The sequence below is a fragment of the Augochlora pura genome, chromosome 3 (genome assembly GCF_028453695.1).
Source record: "Augochlora pura isolate Apur16 chromosome 3, APUR_v2.2.1, whole genome shotgun sequence".
In the NCBI taxonomy this organism is placed as follows: domain Eukaryota; kingdom Metazoa; phylum Arthropoda; class Insecta; order Hymenoptera; family Halictidae; genus Augochlora; species Augochlora pura.
Genome location: NC_135774.1, coordinates 12,083,093 through 12,110,120, shown reverse-complemented (window position 1 = coordinate 12,110,120; position 27,028 = coordinate 12,083,093). Strand labels below are relative to the sequence as shown.

The 27,028-nt window shown below is 42.8% G+C and overlaps 1 protein-coding gene across 1 annotated transcript in view; it reads left to right on the top strand.

Moving 5' to 3' along the window:
* Nucleotides 1-27,028, top strand: part of Mdy (diacylglycerol O-acyltransferase) — a 194,816-nt gene that overhangs the window by 45,407 nt on the left and 122,381 nt on the right. Inside the window, exon 4 of the mRNA XM_078197577.1 lies at nt 21,179-21,231. Coding sequence (XP_078053703.1) covers nt 21,179-21,231 — 53 coding nt within the window. The remainder of the gene's footprint in view (nt 1-21,178; nt 21,232-27,028) is intronic.

Genomic DNA, 27,028 nt, shown 5'->3' with positions numbered 1-27,028 from the left:
GCGGAATAGCGAACCTGTGACTCCGCCGGATAATTTGATTTTATCGTTTCCGCGAATTGTTCTCGATGCCGACGGAATTCCGTTCACCTTTGGAAATTAACTCCCTCTCTCTCTCTCTCTCTCTCTCTCTTCGTGTCCCGGATTATTTCGCCAATAAAATATGCAAACGTTTGTACGAAATACTGCGCTTCTATGCGTTAAATATAATTAGAGAATAGTTCGGCAGCGTTAACTTGTTGTTAGCGTTTAGGTATGTGATTATACGGACGGAAGTCTCGGCGAAAATTATAATATGTAATAAACTTTTTTAGAATAGGAAATGGTAGTAATTGATTGTAGTGATAATTGGGTAAATTTTTTAGGAAACATTGAGCTTTTTCGCATTTAAATAAGGTGTTAGAGAATTAATGCACTCTATCAATATCTTGCTATTAATTCCCAGTAAAATTAAAATTGTAGTCTTTGTTAAATACAATTAAATACAAATTAAACAATTTAACGTGAGCACAAATAATAGTATTTATCTGTTATTGTATTCCAATTTATATAAAAATTTAAAAAATTACTCTGGGCACTAATTATTTCGGTACCAGTTATTAGTCCACTTTGTTAATTCACAAGTGAACATATAGTGATGCACAGTGCATAATGAAGTGTTCCGAATCCTGTTAGGATTGTTGATAATGTCCTCCGTGTATCGAAAAATTCGTTCAGAGGATAAAGTATCCGGCGCGAAAGAATAACGAGGGGTAGGCCCGCGTATCGTAATTCGAACGAGGCCGGAAGACACGGTAAACGAACAAAAGACAAATTGATGTTTAAAATCAATAATTCTCGACAGTGTTCGGACCCATTCGGCGGCTGCACGGTTAACCTAGATTCGCGACGGAGCGAGCGGGGCGTTATCGAGTGCAGTCGGCGCTTGGTGAGCGCGCGCGCGCGAAATCCAAGTAATTATCACCGATATCGGACCACTTCGAGCAGATTTTTACGGTGGCAGGGGGAAAATTAATGCCGCCGATGCTCCCGCGGCACCGAATACGGGTCATTGAAATTTATTTTCGTCGCTCGCCGGCGCTGGTAACCGCGGGTGGCTCTATTACCCCGGCGAAAGTTACGGCCATTCAACGGAAATTTCGATCCCTTTTTTTCTAAATCGGACTCGAAGTTGGACTCTTCGCCTCCCAGCGATGCGCGAACCCGATCCGACCCGGTGGATTGTTTTCGATCGAATCGCGAGTTAATCGCAACTCGCGAGGATCCGCCATTCCGCGGCGAGCCGATGGGAAAAATTTGAAAACCGTAAAATGCTGGGGGAAGAAAAAAACAAAAAAAAAAAGAAAGGGTATAAGAGAAACGAGAAGAGACCGGGCTGTCTGGCATTATCCCGCGTCGACCGATGATGCCAACTTTTTCCCTGACGGTGCTCGTAATTGATGCGGATATTAAAATTTTTCGAGCCTCGCGCGAAGTGGTCGGAACAAAAGGTCATAATGAAGCCTTGATGAAAAGGGACAGCGAAAAAACCGCAAGGCCAATATTGGCGGACCGAACTCCGGCCGTTTCTGCAGCTGATTTTACTTCCCGTCTGGCGATGAATGGGCTCAACGGTGGGCGGTCAGCGTATTTCACACGTACGGACCGTTGAAAAATATGGGACCTCTCGATTCTACTTGGAAAAGTTTATAGAATTACCGCTGCCGGTCGTTTCGGGGTCCAATACATTTAATGAAGCGTGCTGCAATTTTCTGAATTGTCCTGGCAGTGGTCAGCTTGCAGAAATGACAATTTCCAATAGTATATAGAATAATTTTATTCTCAATTTTTTCGTAATTATTAGCAAATTAATTTTTATTTGCTTCCAGTTCATGCAGGATATCTTTAGTTGCAATTCTATTTTATATAGTTAATATGAAAAGTTTTTATTTGACTTTCAGGCCACAGGGTTAATGTAAAATAGATTTAGGTATAATGCTAGGTCATACAGTTAATATGAAAATTGTTATTTTATTTGTGATTTATGCAATTGATTTAGAAGAGGTTTAGATATGATTCAAAGTTTATATAATTAGTGGAAGATAGTTTTATTTGTCTTGTGATTTATTCAATCGATGCAGGACAGTTTGACGTATAATTCTAGTTCCTAAAAATAGTATGAAACATTTTTATTTGACTCGTGGTTTATGAAATCAATACAGAGCAGTATTAGGTATAATTCTAATTCATACCGTTAATGTAAAAAATTATTAATTGACTTGTGATTTATGTAATCGATGCTGAAAAGTATTAGATATAATTCTATTTTGTCCAGTTAATATAAACAATTTTTATTTGACTTGTGGCACATACATTTGATGCAGAACATTTTAAATAATATTCATCGACCAAGAACATGATTATTTTGTGTCAGGTTCAGACAATTAAAGAGGAATACTTCGAAAAAAGTAAATAAGTCATCAAATAGATGAAGTATCATCTCGGAATCCTTTGTGCAACAACTTCGAAGGAGCGAGGGTTAAAATATTTAGCGGTCGACGCACGGTGGCGTTAATTTCTTTGGCCGACGAAAGGGGCGACGCACGAAATTAAAACTCATTTAAATTTAAAGGGTTCCGACCCTTTTTTGGCAACGCTGCACAGCCTCTCCCCAGCACTTTCGCCGAAGGTTCAGCCCCTGGGGCGGCTTTTCACGTGACTGGAGAGCACGGGAGCGGGGTGGTGGTGGAAGGCACGGCGAATCCACGTATGAATTACTTAATCCACCGCGTATGCGTGAGGCGAGCTATAATAATCGAATTAAATGCGAGATTGCGCCGGCGGAAAGCCTTTCACGCATCCGCCATCTGCGGGGGGAGGGGAGGGGGGGCGGTTTAATGTCTATCGCGCGCAATGCGTCCAGCTAAATGCCACGCTTATCAGGAACACTTGTTAATTTCGTGTCGCTTGGTCAGCTATCCGATTGCGTCGGACGCAAGCGATCGCCATGTTTTCGGCTGGAAGCGCCGGAGAATAAAGGCGGGATTTCCTATTAGCGTCGAACGCACGCATCCGACGTACACGCGTGTCAGACGCATTTATACCATTGAAACAGAAAGTACCGCTTTTGTTTTCCTATAAGCGGGACTTACAAATAATGCTCCACGTTCGTCGCATGCGTCTGACGATCGTCGTATGCGTCTGACGATCGTCTGCTTCGAAAGCTGTGTGGTCGCAAAGTTATTCCAGTTATATTCAACGTTCGCGTACAAAAATATCTAAAGAATTGTTAGCGGTAAAAGTGAAGATAAAATTTAATTATTCTCTTCAAAAAGCCTGCTTATTCGAATAATATCTAAAATAATAGAACAATTCGTCATCCGATCTGTAACCGTTTGGCCAGAGGGAGGCTAGATGAAACGATTTCCTCGAAACCATGCTCCCGAATCGCGTTTTAAAAGCACCGTAAACTGATTTTTTTATGTGCACTAAACGTGAATATTTTTAACAGAGTTTGAAATCCTGTTACAATGCCTTTCGTTTGCAAATTTTTCGTTTATTCTTCTCTCTCTCTCTCTCTCCCTAGTTGATACATTTACGTGCCTCGCTCGTCGAAATATCACTGTAGCACGAATTTGCTTTGATTTAAAAATATTGTATATTAGTTCGATGTTTCAACGCGTCGATTTCGTCGAGAGGTGCTCGTATTTTGTTCTAGAAAAGTAAAACTAGGAGCAGAGAATTCGGAACGAACGCAACCATAAACTGGATACAGGGGTTGCCAAAATAATTTCCACAGTGCTCGGGGATGTTAGGTAACGTGTGTATTCGTTCTTATATCAGGTTTCAGTTTATGTAGAGCTGTATCCAATGTTGAAAATATTCTCTGGAACGACTAATTAGTAGAATACGAATTTTATGTGTTTATGACAGAGACGACTGCGCGAAGTGCAGAAATATGAGGGTTATTGTTCCATTATTTTTTTTAATTTATTAGAATTATCAAGAGAGAAAAGACATTTGCATGTAACTTATTTTTGTTACAATTAGCAAAGGTAATTTTTATTTTGCTAAAAAATCCATAGTATACTAATTGCAACGATGAATGCGAAGTTTGCTTTGTCGAACACCTTTCACGACTGTTTGATATTCGACAGGAGATTAAATAGTTCGCGATTGTTACGACTTGGTAGCTAAGTGAGAGGATCTTGCACGAAAAGTGTGGCGGAAGAATTGGAAGTAGCTGAAGAAGAAAAGAGATAGAGATAGAGTTATATATAGAGAGAGAAGGATAGCCGCGTGTAATGTAATGATTACATTGCGCTCAATTTCCATAATTCTAGGTAAAGGAGAAGTCGGCCCGTAGTTTCTGCCGCACGAGAGCCCATCGAAAGTTTCATGTCTGCGGGTGCGTTGCGTGTCTTCAAAGCTCGATCGTTTCTATGGTGTTAGCATGCGTTTAATAGCGCCGGTAAAGCACGACTCTGTATTACACGTACGTCTTTGCTTGTAGCTATGCTGCAAAGGGAAGCCTTAATTAGTACTCATAATTATTCGTAATTAGCACTCGCCGGGGCCCCGCGGTTTACGGGTGCTCGTGAAGCTCTTCCGGTTGACGGTGACGCCGTCACCCGCAATGAAAAAACGAAAGCGGCGGGAACCGAGAGAGAGAGAGAGAGAGAGAGAGAGAGCGAGAGAGAAAGAGAGAGAGGGAGGATTTCTCCCTTTTCTGTCTCTGTTTCTTTCTTTTTTATTTCTCTATCATTCTTCCTTTCTCTTCCTTTCTTTCTCTTTTTATTTCTTCTCTGCTCTCTTTTTCTCTCCTTCGTTCTCTTTGTCTCTTCTTGGTTCTCTTTGTCTCTTCTTGGTTTTCTTTCTCTTTTTCTGTTCATCTCTTTCTCTCTCACCTTTTTCGTTCTCTTTCTCTTTTTCTGTTCATCTCTTTCTCTCTCACCTTTTTCGTTCTCTTTTTCTTTTTCTCTTCATCTTCTTCTTTCTCCCTTTTTTCGTTCTCTTTCTCATTTTCTCTTTATCTATTTTTCTCTCCCTTTTTACGTTCGCTTTCTCATTTTCTCTTCATTTCTTTTTCTCTCTCCCTTTTTTCGTTCTCTTTCTCTTTTCTCTTCATCTCTTACTCTCTCTCTCTCCTTTTTCACTCTCTCTCTCCTTTTTCCTCTCGCTCTCTTCTTTCATTCTCTCTCTGGTTCTCCCGCGACTCATAACCCCAGTCCCGTGAAACACTCACAGTTACTCGCGGAAGTATTTGGGCATGGACTGAAACTTCAAGGCGCCTTCGCGGCTTCAGGATCTCCTGTGAAGCGACAGGGGTTCATAATTTCCACACCGCTGACTCCCACCCACAATTGACAGAGCTCGCTTTACACTGCCGGCACTGAGACTCGCCACTTCGCGGCGCGCAGATTCACATTTTTCGAAATGAATTTAACACTCAGTCTACCGCCGCCTCTTAAAGACGGATTCCAGACTTTCTCTTTTGCAATTATTAACCCTTTGAAAATTGACGTCGGTATACGGAGAGTATGTTAACACTTTGTCGAAAGGAATAACTTTTTAAATATTGATCCAAATTACTCTTTTGTTTAAATATTAGACCGTTTTCTAGAGAATGATTATGCGAAAAAATTGTTTCGATTGCCGATTGGTTGGAATTGTAGAAAAATTTTTAAATCGTGTTTGAAATGACTTATGTAAATTCTGAAAATTCCATTGAGAGTTCCATTGAAAATTCCATTGACGGCGTCGTTGGGTTAAGATTTAAAGTTCTTAAAGGATGCAGTGTTTTATGAATTCTTTAGTGGTAGTAATTTTACTACGTATTGATCAATTATATTATTTAACTCGTCCAATCGATTTTCCATGAATGAAGCTGGCTTGAAAATTGTCTTCATCGAATTATCCCACATATTAAAGCTTATAAATAGACTGCGGAGTTTATGCATTTCTGGAGAAATAGTAAAAATTTAGATTTCTAAATAATAAAAACAGATTTGAAATAGTAAAAATATAGTAATGTCGTAAAAGACACAGTAATATAAATGAATTATTATTAATCCATTAAGACTATTAAAGAAGAGAAGAACACCATATTTATGTTTTATTTTCTTCATCTGATGCAAACAATTTTTATTTTGCAGAAAAATCCACAGTCTACTTATAAAACACTACAAGAAATGATGCACAAATTCAACGTACACTTCAACGAACTATACACAACGAAATGCTCGGTTCCCCGCGAGAAAATGTTTGCAGCGGAGTGCAGCAGATTACATTCGCCGGAACACAATTATTTTATTCTGGAGTTGACGATTGAAACTCGCGGCAGAAGTTTTAATTATTCCTTCATTAGCCGCGTTTCCGTCAAACGGAACCGCGCGCGAATACCTCCCAGCATATTGTCTCTGTTTTCGGGTTGCGACGCCGGTGGCTTCGTTACTTGGTATTTTCTTGAAAAACATTCGCTATTCGGTTGAATTATTAAAACTGCGCTAGCGCACAGCAGTTGATTTATGGTGGCAGCCAACGATATAGTGTGATGTATGAACCGTGTACTGTTTTTAACACATTGTCTGCTTGTCGTGCAGGACTGGCGTTGCTCCGTTGTTCAATTTTTAAAATTAATTTCGAGCGAATGAACGATGAAGCGACCGTTCTGTTTCGTTTAATAAATTGTTTCGACGAAGATGAGATTTTTAAGAAGCGATGATTAACACGTTTGCTACCTGCGACCCAAATGCGTGACACATTTTTCTGCGCGTGTTATTTAAAAAGAAATTCATTTCGCCAATAAACTCGCGCGAACATTGCGCACTTCGTCGTTTAAGGTTCCTTTCCGCGTTGCATTTATTTAAATAAGCGAACTGATAGGACCCTTGCGAATTAAAATTATTACGTAATATTCTTAGTATTATTAAGACTATTCTTAAATATATTAGTATAATTCATTTATTACAGCAGATATTTTATGAACAGTAAAATTACCAATCATATTATTCTGCGACGTTTTTCTTATTATTCCATACTTATGTCAGCTGCATATTTTATATGTCAATGGTAAATTCAACTCGTGATATTCGTTTATAAATATCATTATGCAACGATGTCCTATTGTTAGTTAAAACAGACTCGACGGATTTAATACGGAAATCTTCGTTCTTTGACGATTTTCCACGAGTTATTTCATTATCGAGTAAAATAATTAAAGTGGCAGAGATTGGGACACTGACGCTGATTGGGACGTATATATCCCATCCTCTCCGGCCGAGTAGAATGCATTTATGAACGATCCCGTACCACACGGAGATCTCTATTCTCTCCTCGCTCGTAATAGTATTTCGTTTCTTCAGAACCCGCGCCGGCCCTTTTTCCACTCTATTCTTCTTCATATATCCTTGATCCCGAACTGAGCTAGCTCCATTCGAACGAAAGGCTCTCGCGAGCTTCACGCGACTTTAACGCCCCACGATTCCCGGCCCTCGGGCTCGCGGACCGCGCCCGGAGAGATTTATACCTTGCAATTTAGTATCTCTCGGCTCCGATATCGGCCCCTGATGGCGACGATCACATCCACGGAGACGTCCTCTCTCTCTCTCTCTCTCTCTCTCTCTCTCTCTGTCCCCCTCTCCTTCTCTTTATCCGTTTCTCTCGCCGTAGAATCGGATCGATGCGGCGAGCACACCGAAATCATCGGACGATTGAAACGAGAATTTCAAAATTCGCTGCCCCTTGTAAATTTTCCGCGGCTGCCGCGGCTTCCCCCCCCCCCCTGACCCGAATAAATCGCGCGAGCGCCCGGCACCGAATTGAAATAGTTGCCAATGTGACTGCGATATGATTCATATTCCCGTGAGTTGTAATTATTCAAACACACGCGATGTTATTAACGATATCGTCGAAAATTGTAATTTACGAATTGCGAAACGCTGCGAACGAGTGCTCGCCAGGGAGGGGGCGGGGGGGGGGGGGGGGGGGGGGGACGAGGCGAAAATTCCTTGGGCGATCGCGTCAGAAACCGGAAACCCCTCTGGTAATTTTCTGTGAGAGGCTCGTAATTAATTCATGCAGTCAAGGGGTATTAATATTCCATGGAGATATTAGCTGCTCTTAAAAATTTATATCGCCATCGGTAAATCAAATTAATTGTTGCGGTGGTCTATTCTCTTTCTCGGCCTTCGGATTTCGTTATTTCTGCGAGGTGGAGAGTTCGGTGGTTGTAAAAATGTTGTTATTATTTGCTCGAGTGTATTTTATAATTTTTGAACTTGCCATGGAAAAATTTTTATTTTCGAAGGAAATTGCTGCAGATTTTTAAAATGCATTCTGTAGCATATTACTATTTTTTTTAAAGTTAGAATGTTTTGGAATTAATTGCGATGCTATTGGTGTGTAGAGAAGTATTTAATATGATTTTTTAATTGTATTTGAGGTGTTTTAGACTGGTTAGAAAATTGCAGCAGACATATGTAATGCATTATACACCTCAACATTATTTCTTCGATAACTTGACAGCTTCAAAATTTATTAAAACATTATTGGTCTGTACCAAAGTGTTTAACACAATATTTAAACCACATTTGAAGCATGTTATCCATGCAACAAAATTGCCAGAAAATACCTTCGTTAAAAATGCATTCTACCCCGTTCTACACAATTCCTCCGTCAGCTACAATTAAAAAATTTCGAAATTAATAAAAATGCTATCCCATCAGACAATCGCCGTGATTTCGAGCCTCCATTTCAGCGAGTAGATCGCCTCCAAACATTTCGGATGCATCGAGCGCCGCGCCGTTATTTAACCATAATTAATAGTTTCTTGAAAATGGAAAAGAAAGTTGCGGGGCACGGGGTTAATTTCCCGGGACAGATAACGCCGCCACAATTACCGTATTCCAGCAATCGTAAACACATCTGGCCGGATAAGATCTTGATGAAGTAGACGTTCGTATAATTAGGAAAAGAAAATTCAAAGGTAAATCCGCGGGATCAAGGGGTTATGAGAGATTCTACTTTCCGGATCATGAAATCCGCGGCGGGGCCGAAAGCTGGCCGGAAGGACGCTATCGCTGGTCCGGCGTAGGGGGGGGGCGGTACGAGGATTCTGTTGCTTCCCGGCATGCCGCGGCAAACTGGCTTTTTTTCATTAAAGTTTTATTCAAGACGCGGAGGAATGTTGCCAACTCGATGTCTGAATATAATTAAAATTCACCTGCTCGGATTTGATCTTATCCCTCGGAGATTTTCTTCTTTGCCCTCGTTCTCGACAGCTGTGTACTCGGTCGCGATCTCTGAAGGCGGTTTTTCACCGGAGAGAGAAAGGGATAGGACAGAGGGATAGAGAGATACAGGAGAGAGAGAGAGAAGTAGAGACAAAGACACAGAGATATATAGAGAGAAAAGAGGGGTAAGCGAGAGAGAGAGAGAGAGAGAGAGAGAGAGAGAGAGAGAGAAAGCAGAGAGTGCTGCGTCCGTAACCGAGCGTCGCGGCGGCGGTTGTCGTCGTTGCCCCCCCCCCCCCCTCCCCGCCCCCGACGCGAACGTTCCACGGCTGGAGACACTCGAGAAGATAGAAGAGACTTACCAAGGAAAAAGTAAAAGTCTTAATTAGCGGCTGAGATCCGAGAGGTGCTCAAGAGTGGAGGTCGATTACCCTCGAGGCTCTGGATACCACTGCTCATCTCTCCTCTCTCTCTCTCTCTCTCTCGCTCTCGCCAGCGAGGGAAAAAATCTCGACGCGCCCGCGTAGACCTCTTCCCGATGAATTCCCTGAAAAATTTGATCTCGTTAATATGACGGTCGGCTCGTTAGGGAGCAAACCGCCGTGACTCATTAGGAGGTTCGCGCCGGAACGCCGTGAACGGCCGCGAGCTTCATTTGGTCCTTCGTTTCGGTGATAACGGCGATACTTCTTCGTGTCCGTTCGCACTTGCCCCGACGATCTATGCAAATGATCCGGCAAACTTCGAGCCTTAATGGAGGTCAGTCGCTGGTCACGGTACGCCCATTTTTTTCCTTAATTAACGCGTTTCGTGCCGAGCTGTATTCAGTCGGCTCATCATTTATCTAGTTAATCGACGCTTTAATAATTAATATATTATGTTTATCTGTTAATTACTGTCAATATAACTATGAAGAAAACTTATTATGGATCAATTCTATTGGTAGAAATTATTTCTTGGATTTTAAATTGTCATAAAATATTTTTTTAAAATTTGCGTTCGTCTTTGAAATTAATTTTCAATCCTTGCATTTAATATAATATTTGAAAATTTTTAACACAAACAAAACGATTGAATCGATGTTTTATATTATAATATTATTTATATCACTTCATTACTGCAAACTCATGATTAAATAACGAAACAAGTGTCTATATAGTTCGTATTTCCTGCAATGAACGAAGATAATATTTATTTTCCACGCATCGCACGCGGATAATTATTTGTACACCGATCTAATATTAACAATAAAACTAAATGATGGGACTCGTTATGCACGCGCAAACGTGACGGGCGAATATTTATCCGATCGCCAGAGTAGAATAAATAATACCGGTCGTCGCGTCGCCCATCTAGGACGCCAATATCCGCGAAAATGTGAAAATGAAACAATAACGGCGCCGAAATTAATTCGTAATGGCACAATTTACAAATTGGTATAATGTCGCTTTATTCTGCCCGCGCCGGGCACACATGCATATTACATCGTTATTATCAATTTAATTATTCCGATGCTTTGAGGTGTATAATACTTTTGTCATTACATATTACTAGACTGCGGACGTTCAAACATTTATGCGGGACACGGTCGCGTCGGGGCCACGATAGAATGTAAACTGCAATTAAACTAAAATCAATTTTTGTTTATACCGAACGCCCCGCGATTTGCATGGGGAACACGTTGGCGCTGCCAAGTCCCATAAACCGAATAAATATTTTGCCGGCGGCGCTTGATCGCGGCGAAAGTATATAGCGGCATCGCGTTTCGAAAAATGAAAGAACGGCGCGCAGGTATACCTGGGGAGCGTTACAAACATAAAATGTTGACGTATCCCATTGTGCTGCCAATAAAAAACAGTAAACCATTCCGCGCTGCCATTTCTCGACGCGTTTACCGTTTACGAGAGCGGCGCGCCGTGAACGCCCGTGTATATGGTATATTAAAGCAAAATATGCGTGTGACAATGAAAAGTTTAGCGGCGGATCGTATGTTGCATAAACATTCCGCGTCCGCGAATACCTTCTCGCCCGGCACCTTTCGTCTCGTCGCGTATAAATCTGCAAATATTAATAAATCATTCCGCGGTCACCTTCACGCGCGTACTATTCCGGCCGCGGCGCATCGATTCTAATTCGAGAGCCGTTGTTTCCCCGCTAACGCGGGCTGGAAAGGTGACCGGCGGAGAGCAACGCGCGTGCGACAGTCTAAGAAAAAACATATCGCGCCATCGGCGCGATCGAGTAGAGTGCAAAACAGAGCCGCGGCCGGGAATGCAAATCATTAGATAAAAGCATAATGGCTGGATCGGCCGGCAAACCAATGAATCCATATTGAACAGAGCGAAGCCCGGTGACGCGAAATGCAAATGGAACGTTGTTTGCATGGTAACTGGAGGTGTATTTTTTTTTTCACGCCATTAGCCGGCATGAAAAAAGCCGTCGCCGCGGCCGCGTTCTCATAACAGGACTCAGGTGCGCGCCGTCAAACATGTTTGCGTATTTATTGGAACTGGTAATTAAGTGCTCGTTTCGCGTCGGCCGGAAATAATCGCGCCCAGTCGGATCATCGGTTCCCGACGAATAATTTTATTTCGTTACCATGCAAATTCCGGGTGTTTACCAACAAACGCGATTATTCATTAAAACATATTCATCCGCGCGTGCTCCGCGGAGCCGCTGCCGGCGGATTTTTGGCGCGGCGGGCACCGCCTGGAAATTTGATTTTATCGCGGCGGCAACAACGCGACAATAAAACCGTGCTTGCGAGAGAGAGAGAGAGAGAGGGAGAGGGGGGGGGGGGGAGAAGGGTGCCGGCAAATTGCAGGCGTAAACGACCGGGTTCGACGATATCGTAACCAATTCCGTGTTAACATCGCTGTTAATCGGACCGGGCTGTCTGTCGACGACGCGCGAAGGGTCTAACGTGGATGATAAACAGATTGCAGAAATGTTTATTGATCGACACGTATGCGACGATCGTTGTCGATGGACTGCGGATTTTATGCATTCATGGCAGACACGAGTCGCTGGAATATAACACTGTGAAGATATAGCAAGATTTTACCGTTACATTGCTTGCAGCTTATCAGTGGTTTTAAATAAAATGACTCGTTTTTATTTAATTTCTGCTTTTTACAATCGTCTTGTAAACTTTTTTATTTTGCATAAAAATTTACAGTTTAATTATTAGATATATTGAGAAGATAAAAATATGATAATATTGATCACTATAGAATTAGAGAACAGTGGAAATATCGGACACAATAGATACACAAACGGTGACAATATTGCATACAATATAATTATAAAATAATGTAAAATATCAGACACGATAAAAACGCAGAATATTGAGAACATCAGAAGAATATTAAAAACTTGATTATACCACGTAAAATTAATTTGAAAAATTCGAGGGAAAAATAATGGCGCATGCAGTTCTTATGCTTTGCATATTATGAAATATAATACATGAAATCTAATATAAATATAAACTAGTTAAAAATATATTTTCTGTCAAAAAGCAAGATTCTTAAATATCTAGATTTTGAAACGACCAACCTTTTCCACATTAAAAATAAACGCCTCATATGAGAAATCCGTCAAATTTTAAGAAAAATAGACAATTTTCCGAAAAAGCTTTCAGAATTCCGTGCACCGTCGCCGGAAAGGGGCTTCATCCTTTTCTGTGGACATATTCCTATCTAAAGCTGACTGGAAAACGTACGCGAACACGTAGCGTAAGTGGGCTCAACTATGTTGCGTGTTGCATTACAACTGGCGACTGCGCAAGCAAAGCAGCCTTGCAAGAATGAGCCTGTGCAGCAGCCTTAAGTGGGCTCAGCTGTGCCCCGTCTTGCATTACAACGTACGACTGTGCGAATAAACCAGTCCGGAAAAACGAGCGCGCACGGCGTGGGACGGGACGCGCCAGGACGCGCCAGGACGCGCGCGACGGTCTAAGCAAATTTTAGCTTAAGGAAAAGCGCAGTTTAAACGAGGCAGCGAACGATCAAAGAAAAACCGTGCTCGGGTCTGATGGCGTGGAACGGGAACGCGCGGAGCGTTACGCAAATATTCGAGGACCGGGGCTGGTCGATCTTCTATAGGCGCTCTACTCTTGCCATTCCTTTTTATCTATGGCGCCGGCCGTCAAAGGATATTTTCTACATTTAATTCATTTACCGGAGCGAGCCTCGATAACACGTTCGCCCGTCCACCGTGCCGCCGCCCCCCTTTGCCACCGTCGACCCTCTTTCCGCCTCGTCGTCCGCTCCCGCCTTTTATTCAATCCCGCGACGAAGACGGCACTTCGTTCGCGTGAAAAAACGCTCGTATTTCCACGGCGAAAGGGGTCCCATTAATATCTATTAGTGCTAGGCGTCAGACGGATTTTTATTCTTTCCTCTTTCTTTGCCGTTCAAAGCGCGCCAGACGTCGCTTCGAAGATCGCGGACGGGGGGTCGCGTTACGCGGAAACCGACTCCGTTCCCCCTCGTGGAACGCGCCGGGATTAGGAGACGCACGCTGAATTATGAGCAATCATTCGTTTTCATTAAGCCGCAGGGATTGAAATAGCGATGCGTCAATGCCATCCGGCCCAGGCCGATACGTTTAACTGAGTTATCGATACATCCCGGGGGCCTGCGAGATCCCCGCCGAAGATCCGACGTTTAACCCGAAAGGAAACGACTGATCGATTGTTTACTGCGAATGGATTACAATCGACCGTGTAATGGATTGTTGTTTATGGCGGGAAGGATTTTATGGTGTCTCTGAATAGGCTTTCGTGGTACCAGTTGCGTTGATCTGAGGATCGAAACGTGTATTTCTTTTATTTTTGGTGGTCGAAGTAGAACGGAACGATATATGCTCAGACGCGTAGTGATACAGTTGTTGACTGGGGAAGTGAAATAGGTCGGTATTGAGGTAGACGCGACAGCTTGACTATTTGGTTAGCTCAGATGGAATACTGGATTTTGGACTAAATCAAGTAGAACGAGACTGTGTACGGTCAGACCAAGTGGTGAATTTGAAGATTCTATGTTTTATGAATCAGAATAGCAGTATTTTATCATATTAACAGATCGCCAGTGCTATCACGTTATTTTTGACAACATGACAACAATCTTTTTTTAATAATGTCTGAGATACTCTAATTTAGCATAGGTCACATGTGACCCACCCGATTGTCAAATAGAATAGAATACTTTATGGTCAGATCAAATAGAATAAAATATACTTTATTCAGAGTACATAGATGACTGTAGCAGTATCAACAAAATTATCATACCACGTTCTAGGATCATTTTTAAATTATCAAAGTTTATATTTAAAAAATTGTTAAAAATGTAACTTTTGTCAAAGACTCGATTGCATAAAATGCACTTAGTCATATAAAATGTAAATGCTATAAGACGAAAATTATTTTACTTTTACCCTGAAAATGGCTCCGATTCCAAAGGGTAAAAGATGGCGGAATTCTTCTCATTCTTCCATGATAATATACGACGATCATTTGTAAAGCGCCGTTGACTCGATAACCAACATTGTCGAAAAAAGAAGGATCGGCATTTCCGTAGCCGTTTTCGTGAACAAGAGGAAGCAGAAAAGCCCGGTCTTTTTTTCCAGCGGCACCTGACATGTACCGGAAGCATCTAATGGAAGCACGGCCGGGCATTCGGCGGAAGCGCGGCTCTAGAGAACACAGCAGCCCCGGCTCTAGAGAACACTGTAACTCTGCCGGGATTATTTAGGGAGAAAGGCCGGCCGGCCGGGACGACGCGACGCGGAGTTATTTATCGCGTGAATCGATGACAGAGTAATGGTCGGATTTTTTGCCGGCCGGTCTCCGTTAATCGCGACGCGTTTGCTTCGTCGATCAAGTTCTATTTGTCTTTCGTCGTGCGCGGAGCGAGAGGAGGGCGGCGTACGTGCGTGTAATTCAGCGCGATGAAAGCGCGGCCGTACCGAATCGTGCTCGACGCGCGGTGTGCCTGGGAAAACGCTGGCAAAAAAGCGTGGGCCCCGGTGAAACGCGTACGGGATTCAAAGGGCTCGGTAATTAGTCGACGTGAACACGCGTGGCCCCATGATGAAACAATCGCGGGCGGCCGTCTCCCCGTCGCTCCGCGTTCCCTGATCGTTGAATGAACCGCGCTCTCGAATTTCTTTTTTTTACTTGAACCGTCTGGTTACGCGGGCCGCTGCCGAAAAAATTCGCCTGTGGCCGGGTCCGATGATGGTGCCTTGGTACGCCGGGTGACGTCGAAATCACATTGCGCGGGAACAGCGTGCCCGACAACGAAAGAATACGCATTGTGGCGCCATTCGATCGCCGAATCTATTCCTCGTTCACGGGGCGCTCGGCTCTCTCTCTCTCTCTCTCTCGGCGCGGCCATTTTTTAGCGCTCGCCGTTCACGAACTTTGTTTTCGCGGCCATCGGGGATTTGGGAGTCAATGTAATCGTAGCTATAATAAATATAGCTGCGCGGCCGGTGTAACGCCCGACGCGGCCCCCGGCTCCCTGACGAATGCGGGAAATGGAAATAAAAATTCTCCCCACGTTTTCGAATCGTTTAGCCTGCAACTGTTGCTTTACGAATTCATGAACGGGGTATTTCGATTTCGCAGCATTATGCGAGGTTTTATTAAGCGAAGGAATAATTTTAGTATAATGATATTTATTAATATATGTAAGCTAAGACGAACCCTTTGTTACGAAATGTTTAAAATGATTTAGAAGCACTAGGAAGCAATCAAAAAGGGAATATAAATTACGTAGTAATAAAGGGAAAAATATAATTGTAGTAATAATAATATAATAATGATAAAAATAATAGAAGGAAATACCTCGTATTTTATAATAATAGAATAAAATAATAGGACAAAGATTGCCTGTCAACCACCTTACATCTCATTTACTGCACTGATCTCTCAAACATGCTAACGCAGTTGAATTCGAAATTCGAAAATTACACAGTGGCTCGCAATGTCCGATTCTGTACTGCAATCATGCCATTAAAATATTGTTGGTCCGGGGGCAAACGTAACACCGTTCCGAAAGTTGGAAATATAGTAATACCCATTTTCTTACCGAATATCGAGCGAATTATATTTTACATGCAATTTTCGATTGAATTTCCATAATCCAGCGAGCCGAGCGTTAATTTCCCCGGGATCGCGCATTAATTTATTATTGATCTAGCAAAGCGGCGGGCACACCAATATCGTGTTCTAAGTAACGGGGGCTTCCCCGTTGAATTATACATTTCTGTCGCGCGCCGTAAAATTCGAGAAAAATGGAGTCTTCGGCCGGCATCGAATATTTTGCAGATAATATGGAGCGCCCGTTCCGTTCAGCTCGTCCCAGCGAAATAAAACGAATAAGTTTATTGGCGGAGAACTATTTCGATCACTATGCAGATGACTAATCGGAAGTTGACGGAAGTTTAACCGGAATATTACTCGTCTCTCTCTCTCTCCCTCTCTCTAGTTCTCTTTACTTCCCCTCTTCTCCTACTCTCTTTCTCTCTCTCTCTCTCTCTCTCTCTCTCTCTGTCTTTCTCTCTCGTTCTCACTTCCCTCCCCCCTTCTCCCACCCTCCGCGAGCCCCGCCGGTTATATGCTCTTTCAATTTTCAAACGTCACTTCTTTGACGTTTCCTGCTAGTTCTAGCGTGAATTCGATCGCGGATGATATTACGCTGACGTCGGCCCGCGCATAAAACGGCAGAAAGTTTCCCCGTGCTGCCGGGGTATTCGCCGTTTCCCACTGAAAAGCTTCTAATTGTTGCTAATTTCTTCTTAATTGCCTACTTTACATTTTCTGGCGACGCGGAGAATTACACGGCGAAGAATGCTTCCGCTGCGAAGATTGGCTAAAGTTAATTCGAGGCGCGGGAGCGTCGCGGCTGCCTCCCCCCCTTTTTTTTTGGTAACTTTCTTGTTCAATGGCCGGCTCCGGCTCCCTGTGTGTTGGTGATCAATCTCCGATGTACAGGCGCCACCGGGAAAGTCTAATTGCGTTTAATATATCTGCTCGGTTTCAGGGACGCGAAAAATCGTTGCGCTCTATTTCAATGCGTCCCTCGGGGGGAACGTTTCCTAAAAGATTCCGTCCTCGTTTCTTTCTCTTTATATATTGGTATTCCGTTCTTATAAGAAATTATCTCTGTCTTTTATAAGTGAAATTTCTATTACAGATCTACTCTAATTCCTGTTATAAATCTACTGTAATTCTTATTAAAAATCTATTCCAATTTAGCTTCATTTAAATGCAATCATAATTAAATTTTATATTAACATACAATTGTATTCCTAATTTCAAGATTTATTACAATTTAAATTCCTTTTAAAAATTTATTGTAATTTATACCCCATTAAAAATCTATCGCAATTTAAAGTGCTATTAACAATTTTCTAGAATTTACGCTTATATTGAATATATTATACTTTAGATATATACATGAAAATCCACTGTAATTAATAATGCATTATTCACATTCATTTGTATATAATTGCATGAATATTTATACATCGATGTGGGAAATATAACCGGTGCGCATAGTAGTCATTGTTATTTAATATTTAGAGATGTAATAGCAGATTGATTTCTTGCATTTATGGTATAATTGAGCTGCTCCGAATATTAACCCCTTAACTGAAACCATGACTAATAATACAGTTGATTAAAGCACGAAACATCCACGAAAAACCACCATAATGGCGCGTCGTCCCTAAGTCTTGCCAACTAAATTAAAAGTAATAAAATCCATTCAGCTCTGCAAGACGAAGTTATTTTTACGGCAGGTCGAAGTTCGACATTTACGTTGCCGAAAAAACGAACGGCACTTTTAATAGTCCGTGGACACGGATCGATGTTCGAAAAATGTTGCATTCTAAGCGATCGCGTTTATACCGCCAGCGTAACGAGCAGGTTTTATTTTTGAACTTTGCCGGATCTCCCCAGTTCTTCTGGCCACCCGTTTCCACGAAGATTCCGCGGCGCCCAATTTCGCGAGTTTGCCTATCGCGCGGTTGCATCTCTTAAACTTATTTAAGTTTCGCCATATTTTATCTGGGGGGCGGACGAACGATACTTCGGAGAATACGGGGAGACGAACCGCTTGAAATGAAATCGTACGTCTCTATACCTGGCCGCTATCATGCCGGCTGCCGGTCGTTCACCGTCGGGTCCCGCGTAATCTGCCGAAGTGTCCTGGCTCCGTCGATCCCGCGGAACTGTTTAAAGAACGACAAAGGAACGAGCGACGAATAAAATTCTTATTTATAGATGTTCCGATTCGGATTCGCATCCGCGCGACTTTCGAACCGAATTCAACGTCCTTCGTGTTCTCGGCAAATTCTCGTTTAGAAAAATCGATAACGTGACCCTCGATCTTCGATTTCCAATCAGACGATGCTTTCTACCGTTCGAATTCTTTTACCGGTAGAATTTTGCACCGAATCTTGACTTCAATTTGCAACTGATATATCATCGTTCCAGAATGTCACGCGTAAACTTTCGTAAAAGTGTTAATTACAATGTCGGCTAACGAAGCACGGTGCATTTTAGTGGATATAAAATGTGCCGTGTAACTGCGGACAGGGAAGGCACCGTGAGGAACATTTTTATAAAAGTTTAATTGCGGTGGACATGCACCTGGTAACGAGAGTCTGCGTATTTGTAATTGACAAAAGAGTAGTTTGAATTCGCCGCCTACCGAAAGACAGAAATATAAATGAAATCCTGTTCAGGCCGCGGGGCGTTCACACGTATTAGCGCCGTCTAGTTAATATTCCGGAGTCGCGTCTGTCTGACCATACGCGATCTATATCTACTGGCATGATATCCGGCGCGCTCTACATCAGTACTCCCAGCTCGTCGTCCCTAACCAGACAGTCCCGACGCCGAGTGTATCCTTGCAGAATTCCTCAGGAATCTTTGACACCTCTGTTTTAACGATTCACCGTTAAGCTCTGAAAGTTCCCACGAGTATCTCTCGCGCATCCTGCGCGAGCCATCTAATACGCTCTCCGCTAGAGCGCGGAGCTGTGTTACAATAGCACCGTAAATATCGCGGCATATTAAAGTAGCTATTAATCAGTTCCGCGGAATGTAATAACGTTATAGAGTCTGCAATAAATTAATTTCAGTTGCCTGGCGCCGTGGATGCGTAATAAATTTTGGAAACAGGAGCGAGTACACTATTAAAATTCGTTTAACAACAATTATTCTGGTTATCCTTAATGCTCAGATTATTTTTCCAATAGCCACTGTTTTCACAGCAAAGCGATTAAAAATGGAAACTTTAGTTAGAAAATAAAAAATGGGCTGCGTTCTTTTTATTCAATTCTGATACTACGGCATCATTGGTTACATATTTTTCTTGCGAGTTCATCAGAAATCGAGAAGCACGATGATCAAATAATTAATTTATCTTCGAATACTTTAAGATACAATAGGTCTTCTCTTTTTCTTGATTGTAAATTCTTGTCGTGACATTTTTCAGACTTGGTGTTTATATGGATGAAAGAAAAGTTAAGAAATAATTTAGCTTCGTAATTAATTTGCTACAATTTAGCTTTAGTGCTTGATTACTGCGTTCAGATTTCTATTAGCAGACCCAGGTATTTATGTGAAACTATTTCATGGCGACACCGCATAAAACCGCGGAAATCATAAAACTCGAGGTAGGATACGCGCGTGCGAGATCGATCGTTTTATTTTTTCCCGTAGATCGCCGAAGACGAGGCAGGGAGCCCGTTATCGCTTCCTCGAAACCGGTTTCCCCGCGCGTTAACTCTGCAGGTACACGAGGTCCAATCGAACTTCCGTTTTGTAGCGAGCGCTATTTTGGCTGATTTATCGGCGAGTTGCTTTCGTCGCCGGTACCACGATATCGGTTTTTCCCTCGTCCCTCTTCCCCCCTTTTTTCCTCCCCGTTATCCCTCTCGACCATTCGGGGCGAAGGCCCTCGATCACCGGCCAGCGTTTATCCTCAGCGGGCAGCCTTGGTGGCGGGCGGCTCTCTCGCCGTGCCCCAACCCCTTTCCCTTCTCTTTCGATTTGCCCCGGGAACATGACGACGCGTGACAGACCCTCGTCACTTCCTACCCAGCCAGGAGCACCGTGAGACAGGGTTCAAGTTAGATCCAAGTCGGGTCCAGGTTAAGATGACGGCCACAAAGAACTCGGGAGCTCGGGGCCTCGGCTCCGTCGAGCTAATTGCTAGTCAATTACGAACCTTCACTATGCTCGTCATCTTCCCTTTGAAAGAAGGGTCAATAGCATGGAAATCTTGTAAGTCGAACCCTGTTCCGCTGTACAATGATCCTAGCTGAGTGGCTAAAGAAGTCCTGATTGAGTCCCAGCTGAAATTAAGAGAAGAGGGTCTAAAATCAAGTTATGTTTAAATGAAGACCAAGTTTAAGTCAAAAGAATAAATGAAATATGAATTAGGTGTAAAGAAAGTCCAAGTTAAATTTAAATCAAGTTCAAGTTAGATTTGAGTCAAGTATATATCTAAGATCAAGTTATAGTGAAGTGAATACCAAGTGAAGTTTAAGTCAAGCACAAACTATATTTAAATGAAGTCTAAGGAAATATAAACTAGATTTAGGAAAAATCCAAGTTAGATTTAAATTAAGTTTAACTAAGTTCAGGCTAGATTTAGGTCAAGTTCAGTCAAGTGCAGTCAAGTTCAGTCAAGTTCAAGTTGAATCCAGATTCGAATTAAATCCAGCTTGCGTTCCGTTTCATTCCATCGACCAAAATGTATGTCAATGTATGTCACCTCGGAGACGTTACACCACCAAGGTGACAGGCCCTTTGAAACCTTCTGATTTCAAAAAATCGAGGGCACAAGCCGCGTGCAAGGCACAATAGGTACAACGCTCCGTGGAAAATTCAAACCCGCCGCACGGCAGAATATCAGTGAATTACTTGTTTCGGGTTTTCTCTGTTCCAGATTCCACGGTGCCGGTGGGCCTTTGTCTGCTGATCGAAAAAGGGCTGTCGGTGGTGAGTAATCCTTTCAATAACGGCTCTCGCGCTCCGATATCACGTTCAAACGGAACGTTATTAGCGAAGGTGACAGCGCGGCTGAGCGTTGCTCGCCTCGACGCGGCTCGGCTTCGGCTTCGGCCTCGGCCTCGGTGCGGCTCGGGCTCGGCTCGTCGTCGACGACGGATATTAAAAAACTTCCTTGCGTCACGGTCGTTATGTTTGGATGTGTATACATTTTTTATTCGTGCTGGTCGGACGGCGCGTGACACAGGGACGCGCAAAAAGTAAATCAACCAAAGCAGAGCCGGCGCGCAAAAAGGCACCCCGTTCTCTGCGTCCCGTTGGAAGTGTTAAGGGAAACCGGAGGGAAGTTGGAAAAATATTTTTCACTCTCTTCCGTGGCCGACGATTTTGTTGCTGTTGTTTGTTTGCCGTTGTTGTTGTTGTTCGCCCCCACACCGTTGTTCCTTGCAAGAACACCGCTGCGTAAACTAAACTAATAATAATATCCGGAGCATATGGCGGCGGTGCTGGCGGAAACTTTACACGACCACGGGCAAAAATGGTAAACGAGGGATGGGCAACGGGGCTGCGAAAACCGGCGGAAGGGAAAGCGCCCCGTTGGATTTTCCGAGTGCGACAAGCTGCGAGCTTTTTCCACCGAAACGGATGCAACTTTTACATCGTGTATCGCTCAGCTGTCGATTATACGTCACCACTCGAACCGATCTAGGAACGAAACACGCTATCGCGCCGTTTCCGGTCCGGTCTGGTCCTCCCCGAATATACTTTCGTTGATCTGTATTACGGTGTGCACAGTGCTCGCGTCGTTCCTGTTCCAGTCACGGTACGGTCACGGTCATTTTACCAAAGCGAGACGGAACTTATACGACTTGAACAGTGCATAAAGATTGACGTTTTAACGTCAGCAATTTAAAGAAAGCCTATGCAATATAAAATTGTATAATATCGTCTATTACTTTACATTAGATATCTAATTATTATTGCGAAATTATTTTGACTAAATATGAAAATATATAAGAATTCGTTTACTTCAAATAATGTTCCTTCGGACTCACATATGGTCTGCGCGGATATTTAAAACAATGTGACAGTAATACGCACGCTAAAATAAATATATATAAATATATGAACAGTGAAGTATTACAAATAGAATTAAATTATAACATCTGCCGGCTTATAATTAAAATACAGAACTGACTAGATGCAATGATAAATAAGGCAATATAAAGGAAACAACCAGATAGAAATATATCTAAAATAGCCAGTTAAATATCGTGTAATGCCTTAGCAATTGAAAGCACATGAACAAAAATATAAATATACATTGTTTTAAATAAATAAATGAACGACATGCAGAGATCTCATACATAGATAAAGATGGGTACAGTTTGTACAATTATTGCTATGTGTTACTAAGAATAAATTCATGAAAAAGTATCATTGTACTTTATTCCATAATTTTACAAATAACATTGATCCAAAGCTTTCTGGACACCCTGTATTACGTTTGATCAGACCAAAAGCGACGCGGCACGGCAACGCGAACCCGATAGGATCCTACCGGTCCGGTTACGGCGGGGCCAGCGTGTTTCGATCCCTAACGAGAAACGTTCACGCGTCGGTTCTTCTTTATTTCGACCGCCATGGAAAAAACAATCGCGGGTTGCTCGAACGGTTCCGATGGAACCAGACGAGCGATAATTGTCGCGATGGAATTCCACCGCGGCAGAAATTCAATATCAGACTTCCCCGTCGGTTCCGGCTGCCGCGGAGCGTTCCCTCGAACCGTAACACCGTGAAAATGAACCGGCAAGCAGAATCAGCACGCGTGCCCTGTCACGTTCTCCCAGGATTAGATTTTCCGTGCTGTGTTGCCGTGGCGCATTATTGCACTTCCCGGCAGGAAATACTGGTTTCTGAAGTCTCTTTCAGCGTATTAACCGTCGTTACATTCCTAATGTAATAGCTAGTAGTCGTCGTCGTCGTCTCTCGTCGCGCGGCGCGTTTGAATTCCGAACCGGAGACGGGCTCGTTACGGGAGACGAAAACTCGAACGATGTTTCTGAACGGGTCGCGCGTCAACAGCCGTGTTCCACCATTTTCTCGTTAACCGTGCATTGTAAACCGAAATGGCTTCCGGTTGGCCCCCGGGAGGAAGAGCGACGCGTATAATTAATAAAGTCAATTATAATGATTACAACAATTATACAAGCACCGCGAATAAATTTGCTAATGATATTAATCCGCCGGTATCGGCAATTGGCGTTGCCGATTTCGGTGTAGACGAATCGCGAAACGGTTTCATTCCATTTGCAGAATAAATACGGAAACGGCGCGTTTACGAAAAACGAGTTCGCCCGTTTGCCCACGTGAAAGCGTTAATGTTCCCCATTTGTAGATGCCGCGCGCGCGTGCGGATTCTTGTTTTAATTTGAGATTGCCAATACCCGGTGGATTGCGGATTATCGAACGGAAAATCGAACGGTACAGCGAAATCAAATAACACTCTGTCACCGATATTAACCTCTTAACTGTGAACGAATATGCGACACGAAGTGGTAATTCTACGTGTTTCCTGACGAACGTGTGCTCTCCCGCGGTTTCAATTTTAGTCTGGAACCGTAGTCTTTGTCACGCGTTTCCGACTAATTCGAGACGAGAGATTCACGGGCGTGTTAATACCAGGTATGCTGTTAAAAATTGGCGCGCACGGCTAAAAGGTTGAAATAACGGTAGCGTCCGCGGGAGAACCGACGGGTGAATCGTTAGTCGTCGGGGCCGAGCAGAAGGAATGAAATTTTGCAGACCACACCTTAGCGCCTGCAGCGTATAAAAATATCAATTTACAGGAACGTGCGAGGTTTACAAAGCCGGGGTAATTAGTCAATTCGGGTCACGTAGAGATAGGTAGGTAGCTGCGGGAAGACCGTCGGTGTATTTCAACGCGGCGACAACGCCGGCCATATCGGCCACGGACATTATCTGACCCGATAATGATGGGTTTAACGTCGAATCTAGCGTTCTTCGCTTATCGCGACGCCATAAAGATGGTCTAGCCGGCCCGATGAAACGCGCGCGCGGCAGGGTTTGATGATCGACGTAGCGTGACGATCGCGTCGCAAAGCCCCGGCTCGTTTCTACGTCGACGCGAATTAGCGACGCTCTGGCTAACGTCTATATATGTTATATCGTCTATCCCCCCCGGCAGCGACGCAAATACACGTCTGCCGTGCGGTATCGTGTCAGCGTAAACATTGCCCGCGCTGACTCCGTACCGCGGGGACCCGCCGGCGCGCATCGATCAGCACCGCAACGATCTCTCTGTGACTTTGCGTTCCCGATTCTATGGAAAATAGACCGGGAGCCACCTTTTACCCGCGATTGTACTCGCAGTCGAACTGGCAACTGTACGAATCGAGATTCTGGAAAAATCATAGCAATTTCTGATTATATCCCCGCGTTTGTATTTAGGGTAGTGAGATCGGTTGATATGAGGTAGCCAGTTACTGTGTCTTTTGTTTATTTTCAAGCATAATTAACTTTGTATTTATGCCATGAAATGAATTAAATATTTTTATTTAAAGCTTGAGAAGATAATGTTAATTGTTTTTATAAGACCATCTATTGTACTTATATTGATACTACTGTGCAGAGTAGCTGGACCTATTTTTCAGTGGATGCGTTGATTACTGTGGTGCATACGTAATCTCAAATGATCTCTATTTTATTTTTAAAGACAAACAATGTAAATATAAAACTCTATTAAACTTTTCACCTTTAATATGAACTTTTAAATTACTATTTGTTTTTATATTACACTTTTTATTGTGGAAAATAAGATTTATCAAATTATGTCGAATATCCAATTTTTATTGTGCACAGACATTGAGGCTCAGAATTTAGGGTAGAAATATAGTAACTGTTATACAGTAAATTTTTTTTTGTAAATTATCTACTCATGGTGACTGGCTCTAGAACTTTTTTCTTCTTCCTCCTAATATTAAAAAATGCTTCGTTGTTGAATAATTTATATCGGCAAAAGAAACTTTAAATAGAATTATTAATTAAATAAAACTTTAAATATATTTATACTATAAATATTTAAAAATTGCGTTTCATAGCAAAAACTCCTGGTAACATGGCACAGTAATCGGCACCTCTACTTTATACGTCGATCAATGCCCTATCTACGATTTCTCTTTGCAATTTTGTGGTCATGATTCTGTGGCACACTGACCTACCCACCTTTTCCCCTGTTTGTTAACTCGGGTTATTGATCCAGTACTTGCAGAAGCTGTAGTTGCTCCGTGCCACACAATTTGGTGACCATTGAATTCGGTGTTCAATAGCTGTGACGTTTATTGACGGAGATTCAACCCTTAACTGGTACGAAACGCTTGACATGGCTGGCTAGAAATATTTTACACGATAACAGCAGTTTAATTTTCCATATTTTTGGTGTTTTATTCACTAGCTGGGAATGAAGTTCAATGGCTCATTTATTTATACTTAAATTAATATATATAATTGCGCTATTTGGGCGGGAGTAATCGTTATGATAGTATATTAATTATTTTTGTGGAGATTATTGTATTAGTTAAAGATTAATAGTTTGCTCGGTAATAACGTTTATAAAGTTATTATGTTGTATTTCCTGTACTGTAATACATTTCCGTCGGATTATTCTTATTTTAGGTTAGGCTAAAAACGAGAATTTTCTTTCCTTAACACGAATATATTAAAAGAATGTTGCCATTTGCTATTTAAATATTGCAGCGCATTGAATAATTTAGAAAATAAAGAAAGATTACATTTCCATAGCTCGACTGTTTAGAAATTTTGTAATCAAGCTCTACCATAATCTAAAATAAATGGCATAATTTTCACTCGCTGCATATCGCTATTAATGACTACTACGATTTAAGGATTCGTTATAAAAAGAAATAAGATAACTTTAACCTGCCTCTTCAATAATTCAACAAATTACAGATCAAACATTTCGGTAATGAATCGTCAACGAGAGAATTACACGATCCTTAAATAAGAAAAATCGCGAGTTATTCGAGGATTGTCGACCCCGTGTCTACAAGCGGGAATTGTTTCGCGGGTTGACAAGCGCCCGATCCAGTAAATAACGCCACGTTAAAAGTCTCCGGATGCCGTCGAATTTGTGTTTTACACGAGGGCGGCGGTTTAATTAAATTTCCCCGTATAAAATCGACGGCGGGGGGGGGGGGGGGGGGTAGGGCCGGGGGAGGGGGAGAGCCGGGTCCTCTGCTCGTCCCCGCGATATATTTTAACGTGTAATTAGTATGTCGTTGCAGAGTCAGCGGTCGAAATTACATTCTTCTGGCAGCCAATTTGCCTGGCCCTGGCTGCAAACAGGCCAGACCGCGGCCTGGTGAACTTGATAATTACCATAGCCTGATTAATCGTCGCGCGCGGGAATCCCTCCCCGCGCGCGCCACCCCTAATCGTGTAATAATTCGGCTAATCACGATCGCATAATAACAACGTTCTATGAATAATCCCGGGGACAGGAATAATCATCGGTGTATGAATAATACATCGTAAATTAATCCTGAAAACTAACACGAGTGAGATTCACGCTGGTCGCCGTACATCTCGTATCAATTTCCAGGGATCGCCTATAACGCGACCGTATCACTATGAAATATGAGATCGCGGGGGTATAGCGAGCGCCGCGTTCATAGGTCGGACGGATAGGGTACCGCCGCCGCGCGAACCGTACCGGGGGGGAGGGGGAGAAGAAAATGGACGAGGGCCG